The following is a 24,882-nucleotide window of genomic DNA, read 5'->3' as shown; positions in this document are numbered from 1 at the left end:
AAGTCAAAAGTTTTAATCGAATTTGGCTAGCATAATCATGGCGTATTAATCCATAAAAAGTAACTTTCACTGTTGACTTAAATATTGCTTTGGATAAGAAACATTTCAGTATTTTCAAATATTGCGTTATTAAGACAATACGAAAGTTATTCAACCCCAAAGTCTTAACGAACACAGAGTTTAATTATAGGTATTTTTTTATTTTACATAATTAATAATCTCCGAAGGTTAGGAGGGTATACATATTAAAGTCAAATTGGATTCTGACTTAATTACCGATTTGATTTTTGTATTAATTGTTCTGTAGTTTCCCAAATAAAACCACTATATATTACCTAAGATATCGTTTAAGTGACAAAAATTTGTCCATTGATCTATTCCTCAAATCTTACTTTCCATCAGGTCGGACCTGTTGCACCTGTTCTGTCAGTTAAATTTAGTGTCGCCATCTATTATTAGACCTTTTACCAAAATTAAATTAAATTATCCATAATATTTCTTAAGAAGAAATGTTATAGGTATTGATGCATTTTTAAGGCACATCTTATTTGCATTAAATCAGTATAAAACTGGTAGTCAATACACTTACCTCACGACCATATGCGAAATGCTAACAAAGGTATTTAAACAAGGATCCAAAATATGTAACAGACACAATGCAACCTTAAGCCATATTGTATATAAAAAATTATCTCGAAGTTAGATAACTACAAATGGTGTGATAAATTACTGCATTTTTTTCTGTTCGAAAAAAATGAATTTATTATAAAGTTAAGGCTGAGTAAGATATTACTCTTTAAAACGGCCCTCACTTCTTACCAACAAAAATATAATCATCTTAATTTTTTGTACTGTCTCAATGTTGATTGGTTTACATAAATATATATCTGTAAGCATACTTAAAAATTCCGAAATTTGTCTTTATTGTACTAGAATTACAGTTGTTCTTTTCCTTGAAAAAGTGAATAATATTTGTATTGAAATATTCTCACGTGAAAAATATATTATAGTTCCTTTGTCACCAAGGTGACATTTTTGTTTCGTTGATAAAGACATCTGTATAAACGTTACACGTCTGTATTTTTACAGTATTTGTATACGTCACTCATGATTTTTGGACGAATACTCGATGGCGGTGCCGCCTGGTGGCATTTTAAGGTTCTTTCTGTTTTTCTCTTTCTAATCGCTTCACGCATCGCTTGAACGTTCTGTTAGGTAGCCATTTGCAAGTGCTGTTTTGTTTAGGGTCTTGTATACAGACAGAGTGCAAACCTTGACAATCTCGTATTTTTTCGCGACTGGTCTGCCACGGACAGTAGCGTTGCCCATCAGGCGCTAAGCCTTGCCAAACCATGTGTCTGGAGAAAATTATCTGAAAAAAAAGGTGAAAGAACTTAACTTAATACCCAATGTTCCCTAAAATAGTTGAAAAAAATTCCTGCATATCTTATAAATCACGTACCAAAATCTAAATGTGTTTTTCGGAATTACTAACTTTTATAAAACTTACAACAATTTATGTTAGTTTTTAAAACATGGAAACCAATGACAGCAATTGAAATGGTTTGTTAAAGGGAATTTAGAAAATTAGAACAAGTTTACACAAAGGGATTTGCTGTTATCTCTCATTTTGAATTGATAAAAAGTAAAAAAAAACAAAATCACCTAGTCAACAGCACCCACTGCTATTTCTTTGCAGACGCGAACCAGAAATCCACGGATTCATTGTCTGGGCACTCTCACCACTAGGCCAAGTGAGGTTCAAAGGTTAGAAAGAGTAAAGCACGTGAAACGACTTTTATTACAAATAAGCAAGTGAGCACGTGACATAATTTGTCCCTGCTGAATCTTTCTATCCAGATTTCTTGCTGTTGTTTCATTAAAAACGGCGCAGATAGCCTAGTTGCTTTGCGCCATAAAACACCAAACCAATCAACCACTAGAATAAACAAAATAAAATAACTAATGTGTTTCTATATCGTGTAGGGGGCATCGTAAGTTAAGAATCTATATTTTTCTGTGATCAAAATATAAGTAAAACAAACAATTTGATATTTCATTAGTTTACTGTCTTTGCAGCATATTTTAAAGATCAAAACTGTAAACCTACATCACTAATGTAGTTCAACTGAATAACATATAAATAAATGTACAGGGTGTTCGGAAAGTCACTGTGCACTTATACATTTATTAACAAACAAAAGTGGACAGTGACTTTCCGAACACCCTGTATTTTTACCGACGTTTTTCTATAGCACAAGTAAATTCTTTTTATACATACTTAAGCACTATTACTTACCCTACATCCACAGCCATGTTGATATAGTCTTCGGAAACCTTTTCTCTGTTTTATGGACAAATGGGACCACTGTTTAAAGTAATTACAGAGGGAAAGCCATGGTTTCTCTCCATTTACATCTCCTAAGAGTAAGATTAAAATTTGGAAAGGTTAACTATTGTTATGTGGTAAGACACTAATACTGGGAGACAAATGAATGAGTTACCGTAATATATAAATAATATGTATGTATGCATCTCGACATAATAACTGACTTTTTGTGCACTATTGTTTTCATCAAAGAACGTGGAAATGGACACATGAAAGCATATTTTGTATAAAATTTGTAATGTATCATTCACTGAAATGGAAATATTTTATGCAAGAAATCATGCTCAAAATTTCTTAACATTAACCTTTTTACAAGAGAAAAAATAACTATTGTAGCGTCATCTATTTTAAACTAAATAAGTAAAAATGGAATTTAAGTAACTTTAGATTCTGTAACAATACTATGAGTAAATGTCAGCTGTATATTACACATTCCTATCAACTTTCAATATATCATCCCGCAATTTTAATAAACCAAATAACATTTTCAACAAATCATTAATTACATTTCTCATAAGACGTTAGAATTAAGCCTAAGGTATTATGACAAATGTACGTGAAATCATTATTCGATAACTCACACTATAACAGTCGTCTTTGTAACAACGATCAAACATAAACCTGCAACTGGAAATTAACATTATTTAGTAGTATTTAAATATAAACTGTTTCTAACAGTACAAAATAAAATCACCATTATCTAAAAACACCAGTTTTGTGACTAGATGGCAGCAGATCAATTACAATATTATAATATAAAGCATATCCAATTATTTCATTAAACAATTTTACTTTCAGTACACCATGAAAGTCGTGCCTAATGAACAACATGTATACAAAGATATTGTTGTTTAATTATTTTTTTTTAAATGTGTTGAAATATTTAAACTTATAGTTCTGAATGGTATTAAAAACAACAGTTAATACAGATTTATAATTTTAATGGTTGTTAGGTGACAGCACGATATACAGTTACCATTATCGGAGAGTCAATTTGCATTTATTTTAAAACTAACTAGTTTCTTTAATTTAAGCCCTCCAGTGGCTCAGCGGTATGTCTACGGACTTACAACGCTAAAAGCCGGTTTTCGATACCCGTGGCGGGCAAAGCACAGATAGCCCTTTGTGTAGCTTTGCGCTTAATTCAAAAGTCTTTTATTTAAAATATGTACCCAAATATTGACGTACATGTATTCTATTACCTTTTTAAAATTATGTGGTTCATTCATACTAAAAAAGCTAAAGAAATCGATAGACAATGAATATAAAGGATAGATACTTCTCATGTAAAAATGTATTACGAATTGAAGTGAAATATAAAATATGCATAATACACAGGAAAGGTAGTATATATATGAAACGTATTAACATGAGTGTGTATGAAAATTATTTATATTAAAAATATATATAACAACAACAACATATAACTATTTTTGACTTCTATATTTGAACAGTAAATTTCCTTATCAACAACTTAACGTTTTATGAAGTAAATTTTAGGCCTTCCATTTATTGTAAGATAATTCATATTAATATTCGACTGTTTAGTTAACTTATATTTTAATAGATGGCAGCAACAACCTGTAATTACGTATTTGGTCCTACTGAGAGAAACTCCACAGAGAGAGTCATGCTTGGCAGTCCAAATAAGTCCATGACTCAATGCTTGTCGTGCCTTTTTGGTCATCTAAACACAATAAACGATATAAAAATTCTATATATGTGGATTTTCAAAGCACTTCTATCTAATTCACATCTTTTTGTTTTTCCCTACAACTAAGCTAATTGTTTGTTCGATAATTATAAGTTATATATAGCTTATTATTATGAACTGTTCGCTCTCCAACATTTTGTTTAGAGATAACGCTAATGACTTCAAAGTTGGACATCAATCTGCCTAACTTTATATGTGCACATACATTCCTTAGTTTGGCTGATGTTACTGAAACTAGAATATGACAATAACACATACAATAATAATCCAATTAACAATACAAGTTTAGTAAAGGTTACTAGATGGCGCCAAAACGACCTTGGGAATCTTACTTTTTTGCCTCTGGTGTATCTTTTCTGGTACAGTAAATACGAGTACTTTCGTATAGCACGTACTTCATATTTGGACCGAAAACTTTTGTAAAAAAGCGCGTACTATGCACTTTTTTAAATATTCACAGTGAATATTTTAAACAGTATATATTTAAATATATGTATATAGTTACTAAGAAATAATGTGAGATTCTCAATAATATTTGTTTTAAGACAAATCCACATCAGGCTATCTGCTGTGTCCACCGCGGGAAATCGAATCACCGATTTTAGCGTTTTAAACAACGTTGTAAGCAAGCATTTTCAGGGATTATTTTTATTATTGGCTAGTAGCTATAGATTATTTATCAAAACGATTTATGACATGCTCTTGCGACTCTAAAATGGAACCCCTCAGTGGACTCAGCAGATAGCCCAATGTATCTTTGCCATAACAAAGCACAAACTCTAAAATGTAAAGGTTCCTATGACATACTGGACTACAATCCCAGACTCAATATAAGATAATGATTTATAACTAAGGTTAGAAGAAAAAAATTCAACACAGAATGTTATATTTATTGGTTCTATTCCGCTAATCACTGCAAAAACACATACATTCATGCACAAACTGAAACGTTTAAGTAAAACAGTTTACCCTACACACTTGTCTTCTGTAAAGTAATTTCCACAGCCACATTTAAATAATAATTAGCTATTAATTTGGAAACAAAAACACAATAACTCTCAAAATCTTCTTCTTTATTAATCAATATATGAATATTGAATATTACCACCACCCCTTTTTTTTAAACTTCCTAAACTACGTGTAACAATTTAACATTAATAAACTAGCAGAATGCTGAAAACACCGACAACAACAGTGTATGTTCTGCCATCTGTCGGCACTAATGTTTACAAAATATTTGGAGCTCGTGAAGACCCTGGAAAATTAATGCAGGGTTATGAAAAAGGTAACCGAAAGATAAAGGGTAAATTATGCTTAAAAGAAAACGAAAGCAAAGAGTGTTAAATTTCTTACTAAGACTTTTCTCATCATAATTTCCTTGTATTTAGCAAAATTTAAATGGTTTACAATATATTGTACAGAAATCTTAAATACTGCAAACAGATATGTATCACATCCGTCAGCTAATCACTTTTTATGGGCAAATAGTAAAAACGAATAGTGATAACGACATTCTAATAGACGTTATGAGACTGTATTTAGTTACAATAAGGGTCCCGTCATGGCCAGGTGGTTAGGGCACTCGTCTCATTCATGTAAGGGTCGCGGGTTCGAATCCCGGTCACCCTAAACATGCGCACTTTTCAGCTGTGGGGGCGTTATAATTTTACGATCAATCCCACTATTCGTTGGCAAAAGAGTAGTCCAAGTGTTGGCGGTGGGTGGTGATGACTAGCTGCCTTCCCTCTAGTCTTAAGCTGCTAAATTAGCGACGACTAACGCAGATAGTCCTCTTGTCGCTTTGCGCGAAACTCTAAACAAACAAATGATATGTGTTAATAATTGACAAATGTAACTGATTAAATAATTGTATCTTGAGATTCTATTTAATAAAATGGAAATATGTCTTGTTTTAGGGTTTTTCTATCCCAATTCTTTGGCAAACATTCTTAAAAAATAAAATAGCCCATGCTCACTGTCAAACAGTTTTCAGTTACTATGCCAACAATTAGAGTACTCGAACCAGTAAACATTAGGTAATAGTTACTATCATACATATTTTTGCAATAAGAGTGCATATATATTTTACCTTGAATTCTTTCTTTAGTCGAATGTCGTAGGATATGTAATGCTCGTTACTTTTCCCGGAACTGTTCACTTTTGCTAGAACCACTGTTGGTTAAAATAAAAACAAATAAAATATTAGATATCAAATCTAACAAGATATGAATTAGTGGAATCTGAAGTGAGGAACACAGAACACTATCAGACAAAATCATTCTAGGATAGTGTGCGTGTTTGAACTAGCTTCTCAGTTAAACCTGTTTCAACTGTCACACTTTAACTTGAAGTGTATGTGGCAGTAAACGATCATAGATTAAATAAAGACACAGAAACAACGTCTTATCCCAGACAATAAAACTTTAATTACAACTCTATATTTTTCGTCAGTATTTCACTGTCGTTAATATAAATGAAGATATATCGTGTTTCATTTGTAAACTTTGCTTTCCAACCCATAATTCAGTGCGTGTTCTACCGGAATTATTTTCAAGATTTTTCATGTTATTACCATATACTTCGCGACAAGTAAACATGATACTTTTCGTATAAAGAGCGATTTCCTTCCGTTTTGAATAAAGCTGAACTATTTAGAGACTCGTCTTTAAAAAGTAAGCATTATAAGTGTTGTGATGACTTTCAACCCTAAAGTGGTTAATATTAAAAACGATTTAATTAATTTCAGCACGTGTCCATTTCTTGTTACTGATACAAACACTTCGTAGCAAGCATTCTGTTGTAGCAGTGGCGGTTATAAAGACATCTCCAGACTGACATGAACTGTCTCTTTTATTTTAACATTACATGTAGACAACGATTAGGTTGTACTTAAAATACTCGACAGTTTATAATGTTACAGTAACCTCACGTATTATCATCTCGACAACAGAAGTAACGAGCCAGCGACGTTCAAATGGACAGGAAATTACATAGTTAAAATGATTTCCAAGAGGTTTGATTGGTCAAGGAGTGAACGAACTGCTCGTGCGAAGAAGTGTATTCCGTATTAAAATCACATCATTTGTACAGTGTAAGCAAACCAGTATTTGTCAGAAACTCTTACCAAGATGAAATTGTTCACATGTTTTTAGAATTTCGTTCAAACATACTCTAGGGTTTGCTGTTCCTAAATTTTGAAATGGGTCCAGCATGGTCAGGTAGTTAGAACGCTCGACTCGTAATCTGAGAATCGCGGGTTCGAGTCAACGTCACACCAAAAAAGCTTGCCCTTTTAGCCGTGGGGACATTATAATGTGATGGCCAATCCCACTATTTGTTGGTAACAGAGTTGGCGGTGATGACTAGCTGCATTCCCTCTTCTTTTATACTGTTCAATTAGGGACGGATAGCACAGACAGCCCTTGTGTGAAATTCAAAAAACACACAAACACTTTTAAAGTGATAAAAAAAGGAAAGTGACCTAGTAAACATCACCCACCGCCATTGGTTGGGCTACTCTTTTACAAATCATTGATCATCATATTTTATGTCACCCCGACAGCTCGGTAGCAGGCTTGACGACATATAGCGGTAAATCCGGAGTTCGATCTCTGCAACGAGCACAGCGCAAATAGCCTTAGTGCAGTACTTTACAACGTATACAATTCGTGTGGCCTTTAACCCGTCAAAAACAGAACTGTTTTTTCTTTCTAATTACATGTTCAAATCACAGAATGCTTAAATGTGGTGCTATTCAGATGACGACATGTTTAACTGTTATCAAACTAGAGGCGATCCTGGCGGAAGAGGCCAAACTAAAATAAAAAAAGAAGTGTCATAAAGAAGTTAAGAACCAGATGATTATAAGAGTAAAGACAAGCACAGAGTTTTGCTTTATTCTGCTACCGTTGGTGATACAATAACTCGGTAAAGTTTATACACGACAGGTGGCGCTTCACAAGAGATTTACTGGTTCACTTCCGCCCATTGTGTTTTATGAACTAAATTAGGCGTAACGTAATAGCGTCTTAAAAAAGTACTAAACTTATGATCTCATACGGTAAACGTAGATTGATGGAGGTGCTTGAATGCACTTCAAGTTTATGTACGGAACTTAGTTTTTTTACGGAAATGGATAATGGTGTAAGTAGGCTAATACGCACACCACATATGGCGATCTTCATCATAACTAACTGGTAGCTGTATTGTTCTTATCATTTCAAGTTTACTCCGCAGTCAGTTAGTTCTACGTGCAAAATATTTTTTGCTATGAAACAAGAAGAAAACGGGATGGAAATTATGCGTTTCTGGTATGTTTCTTTTTGGAAGAGACTTAATGACATAAACGAACCGTGTTTCTAATTTTCTCTAACACTCCTTGCGTAACGTTATAATCAAATCTATTTACAAAATATCAGGGAAACGACTTGCTCCACATAATATCAATAAAAATAGCTAGGGGACTATCTGTAAGTAAACAACAACAACAAAACTCATGCATTATCATCATCAGTCATCGGTATCCGCAGGTTGAATGTTGAAAGACAAGACTTTCCAACCTTCTCTGCTTTAAGCCTCTCTCTCCATCTTCTCACAGCTAAATGAGACCAATGTTTAGCATACACCATCTACTTTTTCTTCACCTTTCTCTCTATTTCTTCCAACAGTCCCACCTACACCTTCCTCTTTATTTCTTTCCAACAGTCCCACCTACACCTTCCTCTTTATTTCTTTCCAACATTTAACATCCGACTTTCATTTTTTTGATTTTTAGTCCAATAGTCGCGACTTTCGATTTTTCCATAATAGTCCGACTTTATTTCTTTTTTTCTAATAGTCCGACTTTACTTTTTTTCGATTTTAATAGTCCGATTCGACTCGACGCTTTTATTATGCCGAATAGTCCGACTTTATTTTTCGATTTTAATAGTCCGACGATTTTTTCTTTATTTTTTTTAATAGTCTCGACTTTTTCGATTTTTTTTATTGAATAGTCCGACTGATTATTCGACTTCGATTTAATAGTCCGATTTACATTTTAATAGTCCGACTTTATATCTTCGATTTTTTCCGTTTTTAATTTATCCGACTTTATTTTGATTTTAATAGTCCGACTTTATTTTTCGATTTTTAATAGGTCGACTTTTCATTTCGATGTTTAGTTAGTCTTCGATTTTTCTTTATTTTTTTTCTATTAGTCCGACTTTATTTCGATAGTCCGACTTTATTTTCGATTTTAATAGTCCGACGATTTCTTTCTTTTTTAATAATAGTCCGACGATTTCGATTTTAATAGTCTCGACTTTATTTTTCCGAATAATAGTCCGACTTTCTTTCTTTAATAGACTTTTTCATTTTCGATGAATAGTCTATTTTTTCCTTTAGTTAATAGTCCGACTTTATTCTTTCGTTTAATATTCGACTTATCTTTTATTTTGATTTTCGAATAGTCCGACGATTTATTTTATGTTGCATAATCGACTTCGACGCGATGCTTTAATAGTCCGACTTTATTTTCTTTTTTTCTTCAATAGTCCGACTTATCTTTTCTGATTTTTAATATCCGACGATTATTTTAATAGCTCGACTTTTCGATTTGATGCCGAATAGTCTCGACGATTTCGATTCCGACTTTATTTTTGATGCCGATTTTAATTTTCTCGACGCGATTAGTCCGACTTTATTTTTCCTTCTAATAGTCCGACGCGAATTTCGATAGTCCGAATAGTTGACTTTGATGTTTATTTTTTTTGTCCGACTTTAATATCCGACTTTATTATTCGATTTCATTCCAATTCCAATAGTCCGACGATTTTTATTTTTTTCTAATAGTCCGACTTTATTCTTTCCTTTTTTTTCCTAATAGTCTCATACTTATCTTTTATTTTTTCCAATAGTCCACTTTATTTTTCGATTTTTCATAGTCCGACTTAGATTTTTTATTTTTCCAATAGTCCCACCGAGATTTTTTTTTTTTCCAATAGTCCGACTTTTCGATCTTTCTATTTTTTTTTAATAGTCCGACTTTTTTCTTCTCTTATGCTAATAGTCTCGACTTTTCTCTTTTTTTTTTTAATAGTCCGACTCGAGACTTTTTTTGATGCTCAATAGTCCGACTTATTTTTTGATTTCAATAGTCCGACGAGACTTTTGATCCTTTAATAGTCTTATTTTTCTTTTATTCTTTATTCCGACGATTTAATATCGACTTTATTTTTCTTTCGATTTTTTTCTAATAGTCTCGACTTTATTTTCTTTTTTTGCCGAATAGTCTCGACGCGATTTCGATTTTTAATAGTCTCGACTTATTTTTTTTTTTCTCTTTTAGTCTGACTTTCATTTTCGATGCTTTTTTTCGATAATAGTCCGACTTTATTTTCGATGCCGATAGTACAGTCTGATTTCTTTATCTCGATTTTTCGATTTTTAATAGTCCGACTTTATTTTTCTTTCGATGCCGAATAGTCCGAGATTTTATTTTTTTAGTCCGACGATTTCTTTATTTCAGTAATAGGTTTAATTTTCTTTTTTCGGAGCTTTGTCCGACTTTATTTTCAGATAGTTAATATCGACGATTCTTTATTTTCGACGCGATTTTTTCGATGCCGACATTTCTCGACGATTTTTTTGATTAATAGTCTCACGACGATTTTCTGATGCCAATAGTCCGACTTTTCCATTTTTCCGACTCGATTTCTTTCCGATTAGTCCGACTTTATTTTCGATGTCCGATAGTCCGACTTTATTTTTTGATTTTTCTAGTCCGACTTTATTGCCTAATTCTTTTTTTTTTGTTTAATAGTCCGACTTTATTTTTCGATGCCCAATAGTCTCCGATTTTGATTTTTCCATTATCCGATTTTTTTCGATTTTATAGTCCGACTTTGATTTTATTTTAATAGTCCGACTTTTCATTTTTCTTTGATGCCGAATAGTCCGACGCGATTTCTTTCGATTTTAATAGTCCGACTTTATTTCCAATAGTCCGACTTTTATTTTGATGTTTAATAGTCCGACTTTATTTCTTCCTTTATTTTAATAGTCCGACTTTATTTTCTTATGCCGAATAGTCCGACTCGATTTTTGATGCCCGATATTCGACGATTTTCTTTGATTTAATAGTCGACTTTATCTTTCGATTTTCTCGACGCGATCTTTTTCAATAGTCCGACTTTATTTTCATTTTATTTTGCCGAATATCCGACTTTTTTTTCCAATAGTCCGACGATTTTCTGATTTTAATAGTCCGACGATTTTTTAGTCCGACTTTATTTTTTTAATAGTCCGACGATTTATCTTTCGATTTTTAATAGTCTCGACGCTTATTTTCTTTTTTTTTTTCCAATAGTCCGACTTTTTTTCGATTTTTAAATAGTCCGACTTTTCATTTTCTTTCGATTTTCAATAGTCCGACTTCGATTTTTCTTTTCGATTTTCCAATAGTCCCACTTTATTTTTTTTTCTAATGTCCGACCATTTTCGATTTCATTAGTCCGACGCCTTTTTTTGATTTTTCAATAGTCCGACTTTTTATTTTTTTTCAATAGTCCGACTTTATTTTTTTTTTTTTTAATAGTCCGACGACGATTTTTATTTTTAATAGTCCGACTTTATTTTCGATATTTTTTAATAGTCCGACTTTATTTTCTTGCCGACATAGTCCGACTTTATTTTTTTGATGTTTAATAGTCCGACGATTTTTCTTAGCGACGACTTTTCTAATAGCTCGACTTTCGATTTTTTGATGTTTAATAGTCCGACTTTATTCTTTTTTTTTTTTTTCTAATAGTCCTCCGACTTTATTAGTCTTTTTTCCTTCTTTTTTTGCCGAATAGTCGACGACTTTATTTTAAATAGTCCGACTTTATTTTTTTTAATAGTCTCGACTTTATTTTTCTTTTGCCCAATAGTCCGACTTTATTTTCTTTCGATTTAATAGTTCGACGAGATTTCTGACTTTTTTTTTATTTTTTCCAATAGTCCGACTTCGATTTGATGTTTAATTAGTCCGACGACGATTTTGATGCCGAATAGTCTCGACTTTATTTCGACTTTTCGATGCCGAATAGTTCGACGAGATTTTTAATAGTCTCGACGACTTTATTTTCGATCGATTTTTTTCGAATATCTCGATTTTATTTTTTTTTTTGCCTTAATAGTCTCGATTTTATTTTTTTTTTAATATCTCGACTTTATTTTTTCGATTTTAATAGTCCGACGATTTTTTGATGCCGAATAGTCTCGACTTTATTTTCTGATGCCGAATAGTCTCGACTTTATTTTTTCGACGATTATTTTCGATTTATTTAATAGTCTCGACGATTTTCCCCTTTTTTTTTTTCTAATAGTCCGATTTTTTCTTTCCGACTTGATTTTTCGACGCGATGTTTAATAGTTCCGACCGAATTTTTCTTTTCGATAGTCCCAATTTCAATTTTTCTCTTTGTTTCTTTCCATCAGTCTAACCGTCACCTTCCTCTTTATTTCTTTCCATCAGTCTAACCGTCACCTTCCTCTTTATTTCTTTCCAACAGTCCCACCTTCACCTTCCTCTTTATTTCTTTCCAACAGTCCCACCTTCACCTTCCTCTTTATTTCTTTCCAACAGTCCAACCGTCACCTTCCTCTTTATTTCTTTCCAACAGTCTTACCCTTATTTTCCACTTACTCTACAAATACACCTTGATAAGAACAGAGTTTAACAATATATGTATTATTTTTTTCTGGTCATATCACTGGCCCGAAACGTAGAGAATTGTCAGTAGAACAGAGAATTCGTATAAAAACTTTACATGATGCTGGTTGGACTCAGAAAAAATACTGCAAACTTGAAATGCTCCCCAAACACTGTGAAGTACACCTTAGATTGTGAAACTGAGACAGGTAAATTTGAAAATAGGAAAGGAAGTGGTAGAATATTTAAACGCAATGATACTGATGTTAATTATCTTTGTTTATTGTTACATTCAGGACAGAAGGAAGATTTCCACCGATATCAAACATGAAATAGACCATTTAAGAAATGACAGAAAAGTGTTCAGATTGTGTGGGACTCAACGATAATAGAATATTTGGTCGAGTGGTAGTTAAAAATCCCTTATTTTGATCTCCAAATATTGCCACGAGAAAGAAATTTGCTATAAATGACAAAAACTGGACTGTTAAAGATTAGAAAAGGGTGGTATGGACGGATAAGTTCAAGTTTGAAATATTTGATTCAAAGCGTATATTGTACGTCCGATGAAAGATACTTACCTCAGTGCATAGCACCTACCACGAAGCATCTGGGGAGGAAGGGGGGCAGTGCGGTGGTTTGGGAAAGTTTTACTGCTGTGACGACAGGAGATATTTACAAGACAGATGGAATTATAGACCAGAGCAAGTAACATCAGATACTAATTTCTGATGGTTAACCAGTGGTATGAATTTTATGAGTAAAGGATTCTACTAACAAGAGGATAATGAATCCTAAATCCCATACAACCTATACCGAAATGATTTAGTTAAGAAAGAAGCTGCTGAAGTCATTCAAATGATGCAATGTCCTCCACAGAGTCTTGATATCAACCCAATTGCGCAGATCTGAGATTTAATATATCAAAAACTTGACAAATCAAAAGTTACTTCCAAAGAAACTTTATGGGAGTGTATTAGATACATTTGGAGTAAAATCCTACAGAACACTTTGATTAAATATGTTTTAACAATACCTGAAAGATTGTCTGTAGTTATTAAAACAAACGGAGACACACAAAATATCAACTGTTTACTGAATTCAAGCAATTCCACTGAGTTTCTGTTGTACTAAATATGAAGATAAATACAATTTTGATGTTTCACCTGTGATTTACCTTCTATTATTCCTTGAAAGTCGCTTGAAATTTAATTTTTGATTTTGTTCTAACACATTTGTAGAGTACTATATAGCATATGAAAGGGCCCTCATGGCCAGGTGGGCAAGGCACTCGATTCGTAACCCGAGATTCGTGGGTTCGTATCCCCTTCACACCGAACATGGTCACCCTTTCAGCCATAGGGGCCTAATAATGTGACGGAACATCCCACTATTCGTTGGTAAAAGAGTAGCCCAAGAATTGGCGGTGGGTGGTGAGCCTTACACTGCTAAATTAGGGACGGCTACCACAGAAAGCCCTCGTGTAGTTTTGTGCGAAATTCAAAACAAATGAAACCAAACATGTGAAAGTTCGTGTTAATTGTTTTTTTTTATTACTGTGCTTCTCGTTGACTTTTTAATAAATACTCCTACGATAACTGTTTTGGGCTACTCTGTACTATTTTTACTCTCAATATCCCATAATCGGATATTAATGCTTTGAAAAGATACCTTCTTTATCTACGGATGGTATTTATTTATTTTTCCCTTTTTTGGTGTTTTTGTTATGATGAAATATTTAAATTCATGGAAGTCATAAGAACGTAGAAGATTTCATAGTGTTTATTCTGATTCTATCTGTCCTTATATAATACATGTCTGTTTTTCGTTTTTGTAAATATTTAGCGAAGTTTGTTTGGAAATGGAAACTTGAATTTTTAATACTACAGGTTACTTTTACGAACCATAATAACGATGAATGACCATAAATGTTTAATGTACATTAAAAACAGTTGAACTTTTGTACGGTGTTGGTTTACACTTATCAGAAGTATCACACGACTTCGGTTTTTACACTAGGGTAACAGCGCTCTCTTTTCTTCTTTATATCAGAGTAGAGGTTGGGTTTCTTTGAAAAGTTCATTAACAGTAATAAAGCATCCAAGAAAGTACTGGAAACTGTTTATATTAGATAAAAACGAATTTAAGAACGACATGAATTATTTCCATTTCATGTTATTTCAGCAATGTTTTAGTGCTCAGTATGTTGTTACTTATCTTGAGTTTTTACCGAATAATCCTTATCAGTTTATTATTCTATGGCCTGGCATGGCCAAGCGCGTAAGGCGTGCGACTCGTAATCCGAGGGTCGCGGGTTCGCGCCCGCGTCGCGCTAAACATGCTCGCCCTCCCAGCCGTGGGGGCGTATAATGTGACGGTCAATCCCACTATTCGTTGGTAAAAGAGTAGCCCAAGAGTTGGCGGTGGGTGTTGATGACTAGCTGCCTTCCCTCTAGTCTTACACTGCTAAATTAGGGACGGCTAGCATAGATAGCCCTCGAGTAGCTTTGTGCGAAATTCCAAAACAAACAAATATTATTCTATAAAATTTAATAATTGTGGTATCAGGAATTTCACTTGCATAAGTTATTAAAACGAACTATTTGAGTTATGACGTCGTTTTCTATAATTCACCAGAAAACAAATCAAATAAACAATAACAATAAATAAACCAGAAGAAAAGTGTCCGGGATATCTGGCTAGTTTAATGTTTATAAGAGCACTTAATCACCTATCTTTATTTTCAATGGTTACTAAAAACCAAGAAAATGAATTTATTTAGAAAATAAAAATTGGTATGTAAATTCACATATGCGGTTGAACCAAACTTATTTAAACGCCATGTTTTAAAATGTAACTTAAGATTTATTATCCGTGTGGGAGAAAGTGACACAATAAGAACAACCCACTCTACCCCAGTTAAACCTAAAAGTGTCAATATTTTACTTTATATCCAAAACTAATGAATGAGTGTAATGAATATTCATTAAAAAATAAAAAAAATATACCAGCTTTGTATGATCATTCTTCTATCGTAAGTGGGTAGTACTAGAGGTTAACGCATGCGTACCCGAAACACTTTCTGCTCAATTGCAGAACAGGCGGAAATGACGTACCGGAGATACCAATAGACAATGAGTTTGTATGTGGTTTAAAACTAGCATCTGCTATGAACTGACTCTTGGTCACGCGGAAATATGTACAATAAAAACTGTTTGAATGTGAGTATTAGATAAGACGTGATATGTTGATGACTGAGAAATGTGTTTCTTAATTCAATACATACACACACCGTAATCTGGGCCAGGATGGTTGTTTTGAATTTCGTGCAAAGCTACACGTTTCTAATTTAGCAGTAAAATACTAGAGGGAAGGCGGCTAGTCATCACGACCCACCGCCAGCTCTTGGGCTAAAGAACAATGTGATTGACCAGTATTATAAAGCTCCCATGGTTGAAAGGGCGAGAATGTTTGGACAGACGGAGATTCGAACCGGCGATTTTCACATTGCGAGTTAAGCGCCCACTAACCACCTGTACTTGCCAAGATAAACTAGCACAGCTTTCCTTATTGCAGTTAACAGTAAAAACCATTAGAAACACTTTTTTCCCCATAGTGTTAGTTCCTTATCAACTTTAATATTACACATCTTTAGTAAGGTGTAGATAGAAAGTGTGATTTCTTAACTATTTAAATAGCAAGTGATAAGATGATTCACAAATCAGGAACAGATAAAAGCGAACTCATCCCCCGAAGTTGGCATTCTAGCCTGTCACGTTTATGATACGTAACCCTAAAATTACTTCAAGATCCAATATACTTCAAACAGCTTTTTTTTTTTTTTTTAAATCAGGTTTGTTCTAAACTGTTTATGCAACAACTCGTTTGTGACTACACGACTGCTGTTTAGACCGCCTTTCGTAGCTCCGCAGATAGTCCTATGTGACTTTGCTATGACAAAACGCACACACACGCCTTACGTTGCACTATGCAGTGATGTAACAAATGAGGTGAGGCCGTCGGATCTTCACTTTTCAATCTGTTTCAGTAAAAATGTGTCAAAACTTTAGCTCCCCTTCACACATTTAAGTTACCTCCTACGGCTCTGATGTGTGACACACACACATATATATAAAGGACATCGATAATTAGTGATTTCAACCGATTTGGTGATCAGTTCTTAAATTCGAGCGTTGCATCACGCAACAAAACAAAACAAATATTATTCAACATCAGGAACTATTAAAATATATAAAAAAAGCCAATTACGCGAGGGTTAAGGTTGACCTCACACGATAAAATTGCAAGTATCATATATATTGGAAAATTCCAATCTTTACGTTTAACAAATTATTCTTTATACACAGTTTTATCATTCTTCTGAACTTTAAAAATGTATTTTCTCAACGATTCATATTTGTTTAATTTGTCAGTCTTTTCATTACTTTGTGTCGTCCTATTCTTCCTTTTCCGTTACTGTTCCCGTCACACCAAATATGCTCGTCCTTTTAGCCATAGGTGTGTTATAATGTGATGGTCAATCTCACTATTCGTTGGTAAAAGAGTAGCCCAAGAGTTGGCGGTGGGTGGTGATGACTAGCTGCCTTCCCTCTGCTAAATTAGGGACGGCTAGCGCAAATAGCCCTTGTGTAGCTTTGCGCGAAATTCAAAATAAACCAACCAAACCGCTTACTATTTGCTGCATATAAGAGCTCAACATATATTTGTCAGTCAATATGTTTAATTTTTTGGTTCTCCAAAATTTCTGAGCCTGGTAGGCTAAATGAACGCTTCTCAACTGGGTTTACCCATGGGTTAAATGGGATCAGAATTAGGGTCAACGAGAACTATGGGGTAATGGCAGAGTGAACTAACATTATCAATTATACAACAAATTCAAGAGCAAAAAAGAAAAAAAGAAGTCACTAGTTCTTATGATTTAATCTAGTTGTAGTTTGTATGCGTTTATTTTATGATATATTCATTTTTGTGTAGTTTGGTGTATATATGTTATGATAAAAAATAGTTCCTTTTAATTTGATTTAGTTTGTTTTGAAATTCGCGCAAAGCTACACGAGGACTATCTGCGCTAGCTGTTCCTAATTTAGCAGTGTAAGACTAGAGGAAAGACAGCTAGTCATCACCACCCACCGCCAACTCTTGGGCTACTTTTTCGCCAACGAATAGTGGCATTGACCCTCACAACATAACATCCCCACGGCTGAAAGGACGAGCATATTTTGGTGTGACGGGGATTCGAATCCGCAACCCTCGGATTACGAGTCGAGTGCCTTAACCATATGGTCATGCCGGGCCTTTTTAATTTGGTAACTTTTGCCTTTTGTCGAACTGAGGTGAGTAAGCTGTTGTGGAAACTTAGAGGGGGCGAATGATTGTGGAAAAAGGTTGAGAATCGCCGATCTAAACAATCGATGAAGGTTTGAATTTTGTTACATATTGAATTTATGGCAAAGTCCATCTGATCTGTTCGATGTTAAAATCTGGGGTCGTTAATTTATGACTTAGTTTTGATTGTCGACAGCGTAGAGTTTTAATAAAATTTTTGTGAATTTTTTTATGATATATATTTTTTTCTGTAAGGATTTTCTGCGTATGAATAAAATATTTAATAATTTGCTCTGTAAATGAAGCTGTTTCTGAATAATTACTAAAAATAAAATGTAATTAAAGTCTAAACTTTGTAATTTAAACTCCAAAGAGACACATAATTAACGCATTTAAAGCATTTCGACTATTAGGAAACGCCTACATCTTTCTCAATGAGATCACTCACTGAAATTAGTAACGCATAAAAATATAATAAAAATTCTGCTATGGCACGTGTGCACATTATAAAAGTACTTGACTTTAGTTTGGGACTAAACAAGCCTTCTATACTTATATAATTATAATTTCATTTAATAACACGCGATTTTCTGTAGCATTCGAATTCCTTTTAACGTGCTTGAGATAATACGCAGGGTTTAAATTGTTGAATTAGTTTTAATTGTTGTGTGTGTGTGTGTGTGTGTGTTCTTTTCGCCATTTGTATGTGACGTTGTAACGCTTGAGAAAGGCGTAAACATACATACACGTAATACGATAAAATATCTCGAAATTAACTTACCAAATTCTGCTGAACAAAAGTGCGTTTGGGGATGAGACATCACGCAACTACATCCGTCACATACATTCCTTACAAGGAGAAGCGAAGTCACTCCAACCAGAAACCAAAAACACAGATGACTGGTTATCATGGTAACTGCCGATTATTTGATTAGCTAACAAATGAGAAAGTATACAAAGGTACACTTATAATTATGAAGAAATAGCAGATTAGCATTTAGGGGTAAATTTCGATTCTGTACTAAATTAAAAAGATAACCGTATGTGTAGGAATATACACGAACTAAGTCTAAGGTAAGTCAGAAGTTCTATTCCTGTCTGTGGACACAGCTGTGGCTTTGCTATAAAACACAAATAATTTACATTTTTCTTACTACAGTCTATGAATGCTTCGGCACGAAAGCCGAAAGCTCGAAAAAAGAATGCATTTTAAAGTAGAGAAATGACCGTATATATAATTATACGTGTTAATTTACGTATGTTATGAATCTTAAAAACAACTGTTGTGTGACATATGTACTTTCCGTGCTTTTGATTACGTTGAAAAAACAAGTGTAAACTGACCCAGAACCTTAAAAGAGATCAAAACCCATCTGCGATGTGGTACCTAATAACAGGCGGAATGCGTTATGGTACTTAAACATTTAAGATACAGAAGATATATTTGGCGAGTGAATACATCACTTTAAACAAACGTCAGAGGGTGTGATACTGAACAAACATTTAGTGTGTGTGTTTTTCTTCTTATAGCGAAGCTACATTGGACTATCTACTGAGTCCACCGAGGAGAACCGAACCCCTGATTTTAGCGTTGTAAATCCATGGACTTATCGACTTATCGCTGTACCAGCGGGGGGAAAACATTTGGGGAGTGGATGCGTTGTTTAATAACTTTAATAACCTTGTCGAAATTTTTGGAAGTCAACTTCCTTTAAGAATCTGAGATTTGTCAGAGAATGAAAACTTGTAGAAAAAAAAAGTAGATTATATTTTTTTCTACCCAAATAAATAATCACATTTAACTTAAGTGAATATTGGGCGAGACCTTTGAATAACTTTCCTGCCCCATTCTGTGTGGAATCGCGCACGTGCAGTAAGTACGACAACTGGACCGCGACTGCTCTAGGGAATTTTCTTTCAGTTCTCCTGTGGTTCATGTGTATAAATGCACTCGAGTGTGTTCCTGTTTCTCGTGGTTAAACAAAAACGAGATGTAATATTCAAGGTCATTTCTTCTTTTCTCGTGTTTCCAGTAGCTCTGGAGCACCCCTAGATATTCGCTATTCATTCACCACCCAACAATGTTATGCCTATTTGTATGCACAAACAGGATAAAACCGTATCTGTATTATAAACATAACACGGTGAAAGTGTTTTTGTTGATTTTGCAAACCACAAAGGATTTTTCTTTTACCACGTAGGAATAAGAAATAGCAATAAGTTATCTATACATATTTTTTTGCTATTTAACAGTATATACATTACTTATTAAATATAAACGTTCTATTTTATTGTGATGGCATGACTATCCATACAAAGTTAAATATTTAACCTTTAAATATTTTACTGAAAAAAACCCACAAAAAAACACGTCATTCAGGATACTATACTATGTTAATAAGTCACTTGACGTTGTTAACTACTGAAATGGGCGTGGTTGGTTTGGCTTGTTTTGAATTTCGCGCAAAGCTACACAAGACCTATCTTCGCTGGCTGTCCGTAATTTAGCAGCGTAAAGTGGTTAAGGCGCTGAATTCGTAATCTGAGGTTCGGGGTTCGAATTCCCGTCACATCAAACATGCTCGCCCTTTTCAGCCATGGTAGCGTTATTATGTCATGGCCAATCCCACTATTCGTTGGTAAAAGAGAAGCCCAAGAGTTTGCGGTGGGTGGTGATGACTAGCTGCCTTCACTCTAGTAGTAGTCTTATACTGCTAAATTAGGGACGGCTAGCGCAGATAGTCTTTGTGTAGCTTTGCGCAAATATTCAAAACAGACAAACAAACTCTGTCCGAAGACGATCGCGAGGAAAAGCTATTATGCAATGTGTCCTAATTCCAAAATGTCTCAGCGACCTGAGCCACAGCTGGTCGTTTGGATGATTGTGTTGTAACAAAGCCAGACAGGGCATCTATTGTGCTCAACGCCGAGAATCGAACGCCGGATATTAGCGCTGTAAGTTCGTGAATTTACCTCTGTCCTATCGGGGACAAATTTCAGAGATAAGAAAATTATAATTCAGAATTCAATGAGTAACTTTGTGTTTATTAACAAACAAGCAATTTCAACGAAACGTTTTAATACAGGAATGGTCAAGTGGTTAAGGCACTCGGCTCGCAATCTGAAGTTCACGGGTTCAAAAACCCGTCACACCAAACATGCTAGCCCTTTCAGCCGTGGGGGCGTTATAATGTGACGGTCAATCCCACTATTCGTTGGCAAAATATATCTACCTATCTAAATAAGAACGTGTAACGTTGACATGTAGATACATATAATACAATTTTCGTCAATTTTATACGTGCTTATGTTGATAGACATAACACTATTTTTGTTAACGCTACAAGAGAAGTCACCCGTTTTATCCACTCGCAACAGTAACAAGTAATGTGTTGTCTGTCAGTCAGTCTTTAGACATTAAAACGACGTGACAAAAGGGATGTTTAACGTTGCAATTTGTACTGTAGCGACATCAGTAAAACATGCGCGTGCCACGAAACACGAGAATTATGCACTCTATAGGCTACAACACAGTATGACATATGAACTTAAAAAGCAAGAAATAAACATACTTGTTATCCTCAATTTTGGTTTTATTTATCCTTGAAACAGAACACTTTCAGAGACCCTGCGGAAGTATACATCTAGTGTTAGGAATTGAGAGGACTTGAGTATAAGACACAGGAAGAACTGTATTACAGAAGCTTAGTCGATTCGAAAACAAGTAGTGTGATGTGAAATTAAACTGTGAATTACACGTGAACTTCATCGCTTTTCTAAAGACATTTTTTCTAAACTAATTTCTTACGAACTTGCTTTGAAATCCATGGTGTTTATGGTTATAGTTTCACTACTAACGTACGAATTATGTGAAAAATGTAAACAAAACTACCACCAGCATTACAGTTAATCTCACCAGTAACTGAAGAGAGCCCATGTAGTTCTCGAATTATTTCATCCAAATCTTCTGACCAACATATATATCTGTGCCTATAACAACAACACCAAAAAAAACACTATGGCTACCTGCCGCTGTTTATAATTCTCAACTACTGACCACAAGGAAAACAACCTGTCAACAGCATACTATTGCCCACCTTCCAAACTTACGGACTGACTGCCATTCTTATAACGCATCCGTAACTTAAGATGCATAGTAAATGTCATGGTATCGGACAGATTCGATGTATGAAATCCACACTTTACACAATATATATATAAATTCCACTGGTGATGAACTCTATACAATTTAGTGGTAATGTCGGGCGTCACTAATTAGATTCATTTTTTCTTTCCCACTTAATTGACATTGAGATCTTTGAAAGGCATCCCATTGGGACAGCGCCAAGACTACGAATTTACAATGCTTTAAATCCGAGGTCCGATTCCCCGAGATGGACTAATATGGTTCTCCTTTACTTAAACAATCAAACTCTCTCTGAGTTTCATAGTTGTTACTTGATGTTCGTTTGTTTCCACACACACTTATACAGGGGTCATTCGAGTACAACTGTTCATAATTTAAACTGATAGACTAGAGGGACAGTAGCTGGTAAACAGCATCTACCGCTAACTATTGCGCTACTCTTGTCAGACCGAATAGTATGACTTGACCATTACGTTTGCATTTCAGCAACAGTCCCAATGTGCGGAGAGCATTTTTATCATCAACGGGACGCAAACTACTAACTCTCGGATTCACAGCCTGCCGCACTAACCAATGGATTACGACTGGGCCTATGATTGTATATGATGCTTCTAAACTGCACTAATGTCATTACACACATAGGGACTATCTGTTACGTGCTTACACCACCGGTATCGAAAATCTGTTTTAGCGTCATAACACTGATCCAATTTGTAGAGGGCGGGAGCATTGTCGTTTATCTTGTTTTCTTTGAGGTTTTCTATGCATTAGATATCGGTATGAGCTGATAGATGTCGGTAATGATTATTATGGTATGTTTGTTTGAGGGCAAAGACACTATGGGTTATCTGCTGTGCCCACTGTGGAAATCGAATCTCGGATTTTAGCGTTGTAAGTCCGTAAACTTAACGCTGTTCCACGAAAGGGGGCTGAAGGTGATGAAACGATACACACGCACACACAATAATTCTTAGTAAAGAAGTAATTAGGTGTTTAAGTACAAACAAGTTCTGCGATTTGTCTCAAGATGGCTGGTGTAGGTGTTAAAACTTTTATTAAGGAAAAGTAGAGAGCGACGTTTCAACCTTCTTAGGGTTAACACATCTCTGCGATTTCAGTTATCGTAATTTATAACTGAATGTAGGCTAAGTTTCCAAAGACGTAGGACTTAAAACATTGGTTAATAACCACTTCCACATACATGGAATGTGATTCACGAAAAAAAAAAGAAAAGATTTTCTCTGTTACTTTCTGAAGCCAGGTCGTTGGAAGAAAACCATACCTCAAACGCAATAGTAAATAATAGTTTTTAATAACGGAATATTTACATGGAACTATGAACAGAAGTCATCTCTTTATCTCAACTACAAACTTATTCTATTTAAGTACCACAAGTTCACCTGACTAATGCTTTGTGATAGGCCTAAGTTCGAAGTAAACGCTTGTACAGCAATCTCTGTAACTTCTCTCCTTCGTGCACTAGTTTCTCGTGTCTGTAGTACTGCGTCTCAAACAAAACTTCGCCCGTCATGGCCAGATGGATAAGTCACTTGACTCGTAATCCGAGGGTCACGGGTTCGAATCCCCATTACACCAAACATGCTCGCCCTTTCAGCCATGTGGGCCTTATAATGTAACGATCAATCTCACTATTCGTTGGTGAAAGTGTGTTTTTCTTTTTGCAAAGCCACATCGGGCTATCTGCTCAACCCCCGAGGGGAATCGAACCCCTGATTTTAGCGTTGTAAATCCGGAGACATCGTTGGTGAAAGAGTAGCTCAAGAGTTGGCGGTGGGTGGTGATAACTAGCTGCCTTCCCTCTAGTGTAGCTTTACGCGAAATTCGAAACAAACCAAACTACAAACTCGGAAAATTGACAAAACTTAAATAATCAAATGATTGGGTCACCCGCTGGTACAGCGATAAGTCTACGGATTTACAACGCTAAAATAAGGGGTTCGATTCCCCTCGGTGGACTCATGAAATAGCCCTATGTGGCTTTGCTATAAGAAAATATATTTATTCGTTGGTAAAAGAGTAGCCCAAGAGTTAGCAGCGGATGGTGATGACTAGCTACCTTCCCTCTAGCCTTACATTGCTAAATTAAGGACGGCTAGCTCAGGTAGCCCTCGTGTAGCTATGTGCGATATTGAAAAACACAAAGAGTTAATTACTAAGTTTTAATTTGTTGGGAAGAATATTTATTTATTCAGTTACAGTTTCAAGACTAAATATGTAACAACTTCACCAGTTTTAATTTGTTAGGAACAATTCGTTATTTTTCCGAATAAAACTAATTCACCTTAATTATTTGACAAATTTACCAACTTTTCTGGTTGGTTAAAAATCAGATGTTCCTCTCACAACTAACTGGTATTTCACGAATGAACCAAACTTACTTGTTTTTCCAGCTGATATGAGATGAAATTACCTGCAAATATTTCGAGACAGTTTTATAAATTCATGAAGTCTCTTACCACGACGTCAGCTTGTAGAGAAATCCAACGTTACTGTTCTGCTTTTAAACTGTACACATCACTTATACGTTCAACTCTAGTGTGGCATCTGAACGCTAGAGGTCTGATTTATAAGCCTGTTGACGCGCTTAATAT

General features: G+C 34.7%; 1 protein-coding gene across 4 annotated transcripts; it reads right to left on the bottom strand.

The window, feature by feature from the left end:
• Nucleotides 1–899: 899 nt before the first annotated feature.
• On the bottom strand, nucleotides 900–24,882 carry LOC143247276 (tissue inhibitor of metalloproteinase-like). 4 transcript variants are annotated; one of them, XM_076495045.1, is made up of 6 exons: nucleotides 24,748–24,882; nucleotides 18,905–19,058; nucleotides 6,193–6,275; nucleotides 3,971–4,076; nucleotides 2,300–2,421; nucleotides 900–1,372 (listed from the first exon to the last, which is right to left on the bottom strand). In XM_076495045.1, exons 2-6 carry the CDS (start codon nucleotides 19,032–19,034, stop codon nucleotides 1,154–1,156), a joined length of 660 nt encoding a protein of 219 aa, XP_076351160.1. In that variant the 5' UTR covers nucleotides 19,035–19,058; nucleotides 24,748–24,882; the 3' UTR covers nucleotides 900–1,153. The 4 variants fall into 4 exon arrangements, with proteins under 4 accessions (XP_076351160.1, XP_076351159.1, XP_076351161.1 ...); XM_076495044.1 differs by having other exon boundaries at nucleotides 24,670–24,824; XM_076495046.1 differs by lacking the exon at nucleotides 24,748–24,882 and adding an exon at nucleotides 24,702–24,726.

This window comes from Tachypleus tridentatus, chromosome 3 (assembly GCF_004210375.1).
Source record: "Tachypleus tridentatus isolate NWPU-2018 chromosome 3, ASM421037v1, whole genome shotgun sequence".
Classification (NCBI taxonomy): Eukaryota; Metazoa; Arthropoda; class Merostomata; order Xiphosura; family Limulidae; genus Tachypleus; species Tachypleus tridentatus.
This window is presented reverse-complemented; position numbering and strand designations above follow the sequence as displayed.

Coding starts and splice junctions, on each gene's coding strand:
- LOC143247276 (XM_076495045.1), bottom strand. CDS start 19,034: ATGATAACCAGTCATCTGTGTTTTTGGTTTCTGGTTGGAGTGACTTCG. Junction 6,276..18,904: donor CTTTTGTTCAGCAGAATTTG/GTAAGTTAATTT, acceptor TTTAACCAACAG/TGGTTCTAGCAAAAGTGAAC. Junction 4,077..6,192: donor GACTAAAGAAAGAATTCAAG/GTAAAATATATA, acceptor TATTGTGTTTAG/ATGACCAAAAAGGCACGACA.